The 10,815-nt window shown below is 39.8% G+C and overlaps 1 protein-coding gene across 3 annotated transcripts in view; it reads right to left on the bottom strand.

Moving 5' to 3' along the window:
• Positions 1-177: 177 nt before the first annotated feature.
• Positions 178-10,815, bottom strand: part of LOC131251074 (uncharacterized) — a 65,352-nt gene continuing 54,714 nt past the window's right edge. For 2 of the 3 annotated variants that reach the window (XM_058251572.1, XM_058251574.1), the window contains 2 exons: positions 2,154-2,303; positions 178-688 (listed from right to left, as the gene is read on the bottom strand). In XM_058251572.1, coding sequence (XP_058107555.1) covers positions 467-688; positions 2,154-2,303 — 372 coding nt within the window. In that variant the 3' untranslated portion in view covers positions 178-466. The remainder of the gene's footprint in view (positions 689-2,153; positions 2,304-10,815) is intronic. The other variant, XM_058251573.1, reaches the window with a different exon arrangement.

The following is a 10,815-nucleotide window of genomic DNA, read 5'->3' as shown; positions in this document are numbered from 1 at the left end:
GCATATCAACTCTAGGTCTTGGGCCTGAAAAGTAGCCAAATCCACAGCTCAGGTGGGCCACACCACAGGGAACAGTGGTGATGTGATGCCAACCATCAATGGGCCATGTTAGAAGATCAGGGGCACAAGATGCTCGGTTTTAATTTCACATACACAAGCTCAAATGGACAGTAATCATAGAAGAGATATGCCCCACATGCGATGCACGTGCATTTTTACTAGTGATAAAACAGCAGGGGGAATCCAGCCAGCATTTTCCTGAAATCCACGTATTTTAGATTCTTAAGCAAGTTCTATTGGTAATATCAAGATTACTGCTCAAAATTCACAACCAAAAGCCGGAAACAATGGGTTATACTATTTTCATACTTTTATTTAAAACAAAAAGCAATTAGTACCACAGAAGAGAAAATTCAAGCATAGAGATTAGCCTGCGACATGCATACCACTCACCCAATGGGTGGGTTCATCGCCACAGCCGGCTGAAGATACTCTTCTTGTCTTTCTTCATCCTGTTTTCGAGAGATGGGAAGTCGATCGAATTGAAGGCAATGTCCAAGACAATCGGATTGCAAGCAACTGACTGGAAGGCTGGTGGGAAGGGTTCGATGCGTGGGATCACCTTCGAGCTGGGATCACCAACTGCAGACTCGTACACGTCAAGCTTCTCGAGAAGGTATTTTTCCAGCTGCAGCAGTGGAAACAGTACTTCACATCAATATGTCAGGAAGACCAAGAACGTAAATTGCTAGTCCTCCACACGTGCTTAAATATTTTGTTTAATGTTGCAGATTCTCCAGCTAAAAGAGGGTGTTTCTAAATTGGATGCTGGTATCGGAGACTCATCACCATCTTTTGATGTGCTCCTGGTTTCTCATTTTGAATAAAATCTGTTATACATTTTTAAAAAAGGGGCGTTTCTAACCCACACATAAGCATGGTTACCTAGATTGCGGGCCACTCCGGTGCATGGTACAAGAATGGGTACATGATACATTACTTCCTCTATGTGGTATGCTATGATCAGGTGTGATGCTCCCGTACAACGTACCGATATATATATATATATATATATATATATATATATATATATATATATATATATATATATATATATATATATATATATATGAAATGATCAATAACATTTATAATGGATCCGGTGTGGATAGTATTGTATTGTATGCAAGCTATTGGCTAAATAAATCTCTAAAATTTAAATGTAAATTCCTGTAAAAGTCAATCGAGACTAGAGTGTACAACTATAATATTGGGAAGAGTACATCCCGGCACGTGATATGAAAGCAAACACCGAAGCAATCCATCTAGTAGGCCCGTATGCTCAAAATCCAAGCCCTCCATCAAGTGGGCCCCACTGTGTAGACACGCAGGCCAAAAAATTCAGAACAGTCCCTTCATCAGGTAGGCCACACTCTAAGATGAATGGGGCCGTTAAGAAAACAACTTTGGCAAGCTTTTCTTTAGCCATATATTTTCATCCACTGGACTTGCTGATGGACAGCTTGGATTTTCTGCCCATGCGCCAGCACAGAGGCTGTGCAAAGAGGGGCTGGTATCAAAGGGTATGCAATTAGCTAAGCTCATATATTCCATTCCACCCTGTGGTGGAAGCTCCTTACATGAATCTAACAAGGGGGGGTTGATTCATGTAAGGAGCTTCCACCACAGGGTGGAATGGAATATATGAGCTTAGCTAATTGCATACCAATCGGTGTTCTGTGAGTCTGTCGTGTTTGGGTGATTCAAATTTCAAGCTAAGAAGGTTGAATAAGTTTTTCCAACCATTGCCCACTTAGGAGTCTCATAATGCAATTGTTTGTTTACGACTCACGTCTTCAACAACGCTTTCCGGGTAATGATATCAGGACAATGGTTTCGTCGATCAACATTTCTTCTAGTATGGTTGGTAGAGAGGCCAATGTCGTTGTCAGTGTGTTGTAGAAGCACGGCGTCTTTAGATTGATGCTTTTTGTTGGGACTTGTGAATGTTTATCCATTAGTTCAATGGATATTTGAATTGCTTTTGTTTCTTTTAATATAATTTGAAATATTTGTTAAAAATAATTCATTCTGCTGCATTCCCCAAAGCTGAAACTAGAATGAAACCATATGATTGCAATGTTCAAGATTACCTTCTTTTCAGCACCTTTCAGTGACAGGGCTGAAACCCCTTTAGATAGCTTTTCTGGAGCCTTCTCCTCCTCCATGATTGCTGCCGCATGCTCTATGCAACTGTTTGATCTGCAATTGTTTGATAAGGCCTTCAATTCTCGGACCATTACCTGTTAAGAGAAAGAGTTAAGAACAAATCAAAGCAGCACACTTGCAAAAATGTATGTGAACTGCATAGAAAATGTTACCAAATAAGAGCTGGTTGGAGCGTTTGTGCACACAAGAGTAAGTCGCAATCTTAATCAAGGTATTCCAAAATGGTTACACAATGGTCCGTTATAGGGCCGAAATAGGTTTTTTCAAGAAAAAAAAAGTTCTGTAAGGCCATTATGGCCACCATTACCATTATGGAATACTTTGGTACTAATGGCATTGCTTTGGGTCCATCATGGGCAGCCTACGGAATCATGATATAGACAGGGAAGTGTGATCCCTTACTCAATCTTCTAGGACTTGGATTTTCACACATGGTTGGGTTCCACTCTAGGCTACATCACACATTCCCAGACAAGAAGTGTGTTTAAAATGCTTGGGAAGCCATGCCAACCACAACCCGACGGTACGCACCAAACACTTGTATTGGGTTCTAGCATAAAGGCCAATTTATAGGATATCAGTTGTCCCACCCTAAACTGATGTGCCTTGCTGTCATGATGCTATCTGCATGGGAAGAACTCATTTATTCAATTAATCTCCAACTAGGTCTCAAACTACAGTTTATGTGACTGCTCTTGAAATTGTTTGTGAGCTTCCTGCCCAAATTTATATGCACCACATGCCATCCATTCCACACCACCAAAGATCATCTAAAATTAGAGCCCTGAATCCATCCTTTCCATTGCCGAGTACCACAGGTGTTTCTTGCAGTGTATGCCACTAGCACATTAATCTCTTGCTAAAGATTTGATTCGATGCCAAAAGAGCATGAATTATCTGAGACCATCGTAATGTTTCATAGAATCTAAAGCCCGTGTCATTGGCTACACCATCGTTGACTTTGCTTTCCCATGGCCCAATTAACACTTATGGATGATGGCTATATAACTATCAATTTCAGGCCATTCGTCTTCATCCAGACCATTTGCATCATAATTCAATGAAAAGATAGATATAGAAAACACACACAAAAAAAAAAAAAAAAAAAAACCCCACCCTCAACCCTTCCAGGTACAATAAAACACAGAAACACATGTCCAAGCCTTCCAGGTACAATAAAGCTCTTTTCAACTTATGGATGCCCGGACTAGGTGGGGGATGGTCCTGCTCGTCTAATTTGTATAATTTCTGATGGCAGGCAGATCTTACTCATTCCTGGAGGTTACCTTCCACCTATTGGCCATTTGCAGCCATATCTTCTTTCCTAAACACACAAGTGCTCTTTATTATTATTATTTTTTTGAAGGGCCACAAGTGCTCTGACTGCTGACAATGAAAAAAGAAATCTTCAAGAAGTGTGGGTGGCATTTTAATAATGTCAATGGAAAGTTCCCCATATTACAAATACAATACCAAGGGGCACTTCTAATTAGCAGTATGCATAATTAAAATTTTCATGAACTACAGTTCAGCCATACAATCATCACCCTTAAGGGGTTGTTTGGCAGCATGAATTTGGATGCATTCAGAATCCAAAAGTCATTTGGTAGCATGGATTGGGAGGTGTTTGGAAACAAAGGTATATGAAATACACAGTTTGGCTGTGTTTTGAAATCTATCCCTTATGCTATGATTCAGAATCACATACCTCTTTTGGCTCCTTAAGGCAAGGGAGTTGCACGTGTAACAAGGGTGTTGCTAGGCTATTAATCCATTGTACACGTGGCACATTGATGATACCCCAAAACAATCAAATTATCGGCTGCATCACTAAAATTTCATCAATAGAATGATCCGAACAGTCCAAACACTGGCCATGTAAATTACTGGTAAAAAAATGTTGGTGAATCACTCATTTCTGATTCTATGCTTGTGGCCCACCTCAAGCTTGGAATTTCGTCATTTTTTGCCAAAGTACATATTTCAACGGGCTTATTACAATCATTTGGTCGAATATCACATATGTACACTAATTAAGGATATTAAAATTGATTTAGTAATCAAATTCAAATTCCTCTAAATATATTACAAAATTTCAATGCATTTCTATTTTTGGATTCCAGTGCATTCCAATTACAAGCTGCCCAACACAACTGAGGATTTGGAATCATCTTGATTCATGATTTGGAATCCAATGCATTCCAAATAGAAGCTCTCCAACAGGCCCTAAGAGTATCAAGAATATGACACTGGAACAACTAATAATAAAATCAATCAAATCTACTACTGCTTGTTTACTGATAAGTGATAATCAATTGTTGTCAAGCCACAGACTTTTAGCTTCTGAGGAAGACAGACATTCAATGTTAATAAAAAAAACCACTGAGGTATTATACAATGCATCAGTTAAGATATTGTACAGTGTTTGGGATTCGAGTTTGTAAAAGTCGGCCCATGATTCAGTGGTCCAAACTGTTGATATGATGGGACTTACCCTGCTGTAGAACAAAGGCCCTCAGGACAGGAAGATCCTGGGTATGGCATATTCGGCCTTCTATCGGTTGAACAGAGACCTTTACTGTGTCCTTTTTTAAAACCAGTTTTTTCTGGCAGCCCATTGAAATGTTTAAGATTATTCAATCTGAGAGATTTTTGGTGGACGGACCATTCACGGTGGGCCCCATAAAATCAATGGTTTGGATCAGTGGAAAAGGTGCCCCATCTTGTACAAATTAAAACTCTAATGGTACTTTACAATAGTTCGGCCCAAGCAATGCATAACCTCATAGCAATGCACCCGGTTTCAAAGACAATATGGTACAGCCCACCTTTATGGAAGAACAGTCCTTGCATTGGTCCGACTTGGCTTGAATCGTCCAACCCAGCCTGTATCATCCGAGTCAGGATGAGTTGGATCGAGTCACCCTTGTACAACTCGCCAGGACATCTTACACAATGACTGTGCGAGGCCCACCCATGATGAGTATCTGAAATCCATATCGTCCATTGGGTGCCCCCTTCAATATTGGCCCTTAAGCCCGGAAATCAAGCCAAGAAAGAACTTAGCTGGGCCACACCATAGAAAAGACTCGGCCCATATCATCCTAGTTGGGGTGAGTTGGACCAGGTTGCCCTCGTACAACTGCCTGCACATCTTACATGATGGTTGTGCGAGGCCCACCCGTGATGTGTGATGTGTATATGAAATCCACACTGTCCATTGAGTGCGGCCCTCGATGTTTTGGCCATAGCCCAAGAATCATGCCCAAGGAACTCAGGTGGACTACAATAGAGGGAACAATGGGGGATGTTGTCCACCATTGAAAAGATGAGACACTATGTGGAGCCTGCCATCTATCCAACTTGTACATAAGGTGCACCCTACTAGGATGAAGGAACACTAAAATTTAGGTAGAGCACACCACTTGAACTTGGAGGTTTTGGGCATGTTGTTGCATTGTTTCCTATAGCGTGGCCCACCTCATTTGGATCACCCTGATATTTGGCTTCTTCATGGTGGGGCAGATGATTCATGGTTTGGTTACTTGCCACACACACGTCATGTTGGGCCCACAAAAAGCTCAACATAATGTATATTTGAACGGCGGAGTTAGTTGATAGTCTGGCAGATCATGACACTTGATACCCATGCACTAAGAAATTGCAAGTGTGGCATACACTTAACTCTAACGAAACTGACAAAATTGTTGACGCCATTGTCTATAAGTCAAAGTCTAAAGATCAGATTGGTTGAACAATTCTAACCTCAGACTCTTGATAGGTTGGCACTTATTTGATGAAAAATAACCATTGAATAACTGTCCAATAAGTGTCCACCAATCTGATGGTCAAATAATCAAATGTGTAAGTTCATGTTACATCTAAACTGGGACCAATAATTTGACTGGTTTTGTTCAAATTACTTGTATTCCTAGCAAGCAATTTCTGAATAACTTCTGAGTGCCCATATATTATCCACTCACACTCTGCGAGAGTATCAAAGGTTTTTCTCATTTGAATTCCATTCAATGCATTGATTGTATTATAAAATCAAAGTAGCACCACATGAAAAGGGTAGTTGTATACATGGCATGGTAAAACGACCTATTCTAGACCATCCCAATCGTTGACCCAATTATGGAGGGATCACCAATGATGAAAAAAATATATGATAATTTCCCCTTCTGTTTTTCTCAAAATGGTCCATTCCACTTCAATTCCTTGAATATCACTCAAATCTTGTGTTTTATCCCCAAAATAAACCTAGAGCTAGTATAAAATGATTTTTATAGCTTCCTCCATGGTTCTAGAGTGAAGTTTAAAAAAAGAAAAGAAAGAAAAAAAATTAAATGGGTCCTTTATGTTTGGAGTAGTTTGTATTAGCCAAAGATTTTAAAATGGGTCCTTTATGGTTGTACCAGCTTGAATTGCACTCCTTTCAGTGCCAATATAGGATGTATCAGCCTATGCAACCCATTTTTTGAAGACTCTGCTTCACCCCCATATCCCATAATGGGAGTGGCAAATAGAGTTCTGAATCTTCTGATACACCAATACAGCCGTGTATCATAACCAGTGTTCGAGTTGTCGGTATCGCTACAAGTTTCGCTGGCTAGAGATAAAGATATAATATAGTTATCGCCGATAATATCGCTGATAACTGGAAATGCGGGAAAAAGGGGGAAACATGTAGAAAATTGTAGAATTTTTCAGTGAAACTTTAAGACATGCCTAAATACACGTATTTTATGGCTTGGGCCCAAAAAAAAGACAAATCCACGTCTCAAGTGGACATGAAACAGTGGTGATTGAAGGAAAAAACAAATATCAGCTTCATCCAAAGCTTTTATGACACCAAAGAAGTTTTTAATGTTGGCGTTCAATCACGTTGATTCTTGTGGTGTGCTTCACATGAGATTTGAATATACCTAGTTTTTTGGCTCATACCTTAAAATGATATGAAAAAATGAATGAGCGACATGGATAAACATAGACATCATTGTGGGTCCCCTAATCCACCGAGGTGGGTGGGACCCCTGACTGTGGGGCTCATAGTGATGCATGTGCCTTAAACCTACTCCGTCCAACCATTTTCAAAGCTAAATTTAAGGCATAATCCAAAAAATGAAGCATGCCCAAATCTTAGGTGGACCACACCACAGGAAACAGTCATGATTGAATCCCCACAACTAAAAACTTCATGAAGTCCACCGGAATGTTTATTTGCCATCCAACTTGTTTATAAGGTCACAAAGACCTATATTAAGAGACCACACAAATATCAGCTTGATCCAAACCTTATGGCCCACAGGAAGTTTTTAATGGTCAATTACTATTGTTTCCTATACTATGGTCCATTTAAAATTTGGATCTGCTTCATTTTCTTTTGTATCATGCCCTAAAATGAGTTTCCAATACAGATGGACAGCATGGATGTAGTCACATACGTCAAGATGGCCCCAGAGTCAGGGTCCATGAAAGCCGCTCACTGTTACCCGAGTAACACCGTGTTATCTTTATCATGTGGGGCCCAATTTTATCGTTGTGATAAATCTACCCCATTCATCCGTTTCAAATAATCATTTTACTGCATGGTCCCAAAAATGAAGTAGATCCAAATCTCAAGTGGACCACACCAATGGAAACAATAGTGATTTAATCCCACCATTAAAAACTTTTTAGGAGCCATGAAAGTTTCCAATCAAGCTGATAATTGTGTTTTCATTTCATCTAGGTCTATATGACCTAATCAAGAGGTTGGATGGCATAAAAATATCACAGTGGGCCCCATAGAGCACCAAGCCAAGGAAGTCGCATGCCTACGATTTCATTAGGAAAAATCCAAAACAGATTGTGCACCGAGTAATTGAGTCCGATGAGCGTACTGAGTAAAGTGTGTAGGGCCCAACATGATTTATGTAGTTTATCCACTCCGTCCATCTATTTAACCCTATAATTTTAGGGATTCATGTAAAAAATGAAGCATATCCAAACATCAAGTGGACCACACCACAAGAAACAATGTGAATTGAACGTATACCGTTGAAAAATTCTGAATCAAGCTGATTTTTTATGTTTTACCTTCATCCATAACTGTATGATCTGATGAACAATTTTGATGACAAAAAAAAATAATCACTGTGGGCCGCCCTAGGAAGGTTTCAACAATGGAATCATTACTCTCACTGTTTCCTTTGGTGTGGTCCACTTGAGCTTTGGATATCCTTCAATTTTGGGATTAACCACTAAAATGATCTGGAAAATGGATGGACGGCATAGATAAACCACAAACATTTACGGTGGGCCCAAGAGAGTTTACTCAGTATGATTAAGCGTACGAGTTACTCGGTACAAGAATAACGTGTTGATGTAGGGATGTCACCAAGTTATGTGGACCCACCATGATGTATGTGTTATATCTACGCCGTCCATCCATTTGGAGAAATCATTTTATGGTATGACCCAAAGAATGAGGCAGATCCAAAGCTTAAGTGGACCCCACCATAGAAAACAATGGGGATTGAACGTCTACCATTAAAAACTTCACAAGGGCCACAAAAGTTTTCAATCAAGATGATATTTATGATTTTCCCTTCTTCCCTGTCTGTGTGAACTTGTGAACAGGTTAGGTCTCAAATAAACATTGTGGTGGGCCCTAGAAAGGTTTCAACGGTGGGCATCACTGGCCCCACTATTTTATGTGGTGGGGTCCACTTGAGCTTTGGATATACCTCATTTTTTGACTCATGGAATAAAACGATCTCACCAAATGGATGGATGGTATGGATATAACAAATATATCATGGTGGGGTCCACGGAACTTGGTGCGTAGTGAATCGCTACTAAGCCTTTCTGTACTATTCTGCGTCCCCTATATTGTCATCAACTCGAAGTCGAAAAACCAAAAAAAAAAAAAAAAAAACCCTGAAATTTCGTTCAGAGGGAGATTCTCACCGAAGAAAGAGGGATTTTTTAGGGAGGGTTTCAAAACCCTAAATGATTCCCAAATCGTGAGGAAATTCCCAAAATCCCTGATTTTCGCTGAAATTTCGAGCTTCCAATCGAGAAAGGTTTCTTACCTCTGTGTGCAATATTCGAAGATCGACGTTGTTGATCGAGGCATTCTTCCGACTTTTGAGTTTTGATCAGCCAGGTGCGAGATCACTCTCGCGTATTTACAAAAATAGCGAAATCGAAGCGATCTTCCAATTTTATTTCCTGATTTTTACCTATTAATCGAAAAAAGGGGTCGTTGGCTACCGTTTTCTTGTAATAGGTTATGTGGTTGGTGGCTACAGTCGATATTCTCGGCAATAACACAAAATTATCGACAATATCGCCGATAATCTGGAGAAAAACAAAAATTTGGAGTATCAGTGTCGCTAGACTAGCGACACCAATATTATCGGTGATAATATCGACATTTCGTCAACAATGGGAACGTTGATCATAACTGATCTCAAAACCATGCTTAGAATGTAGAAGTTCTAAAATTAGTTGGACTAAAACATAGTATATGTAATGGGGGTGGCCAGTATAGTTATGTTGCACCGATACAGCCGTATCATAACCAATTCTCAAAACCATGCTTTAGAATGTAAAAGTTTTAGAATTCATTGGACTAAAACATAGCATGTGGAATGCAATTTTAGCAACAATAGTATAGGAAATGAGAAATTAGTCAAGATTGACCAAGAAAGCCCAAAATGACCATTTTCAAAATTTTGGGTTGACAATTCATAAAACTGTAGCGATTGAAAAGGATGTTGCTCAAAGAATTAGAGCTGCGTGGATGAAGTGGAGATGTGCCTCTAAAGTTTTATGTGATTGTTGCATTCCAATCAAATTGAAGGGGGAATTTTTATAGGATAGCTATAGGACCAGCCATGCTTTATGGGACAAAATGTTGGAAAGTTAAGGAACAACATGTTCATAGGATGTGTAGCTAAAATGAGGATGTTGAGATTGATGAGTGGCAAGATGAGGAAAAATAGAATTAGAAATGAACACATTTAAGGAAACTTAGGAGTAGCACCAATAGGTAATAAGATGAGGGAAAGTAGACTTAGATGGTTCAACAATGGAGACCAAGAACCACAACAGCTAGAAGGAATGAGTTGATTCAAGTTGATGGCTCTAAAAGAGCAAGGGGAAGGCCCAAAAGGACATGGGTGGAAGTAGTAAGAAAAGATTTTGATGGCATATGGTTTAACTGCGGATATGGTCCTTGATAGAGTAGAATGGCATAACCAGATTTGTGAGGCCGGCCCCAATTAGTTGGGATAAAGCTTAGATGATGATGATTAATGATTTTTTTCCTTCGAATCTGGACCACTCACTATTTTACTTTTAACCATCCATTTGATGGGCATTAATTGGACAGTTACTGGTTAGGATTGCCTCATCAGTGTGATTTAGAGATATATGCTCCATCCACAAGGGGAATCACAATTTGGATGATCTGGAACACCCAACAATGGGCCCCACATGTCAGAATTGATAACCCTACACGAATCGGCTGATACAGACCATATCTATGGGTTTCGGTGGCGACTGGTGACCAACATGGTAATACCAAACTGATTT

This window comes from Magnolia sinica, chromosome 7 (assembly GCF_029962835.1).
Source record: "Magnolia sinica isolate HGM2019 chromosome 7, MsV1, whole genome shotgun sequence".
NCBI lineage: Eukaryota > Viridiplantae > Streptophyta > Magnoliopsida > Magnoliales > Magnoliaceae > Magnolia > Magnolia sinica.
The sequence above is the reverse complement of the archived record's forward strand: the minus strand, read 5'-3'. Positions and strand labels throughout refer to the sequence as shown.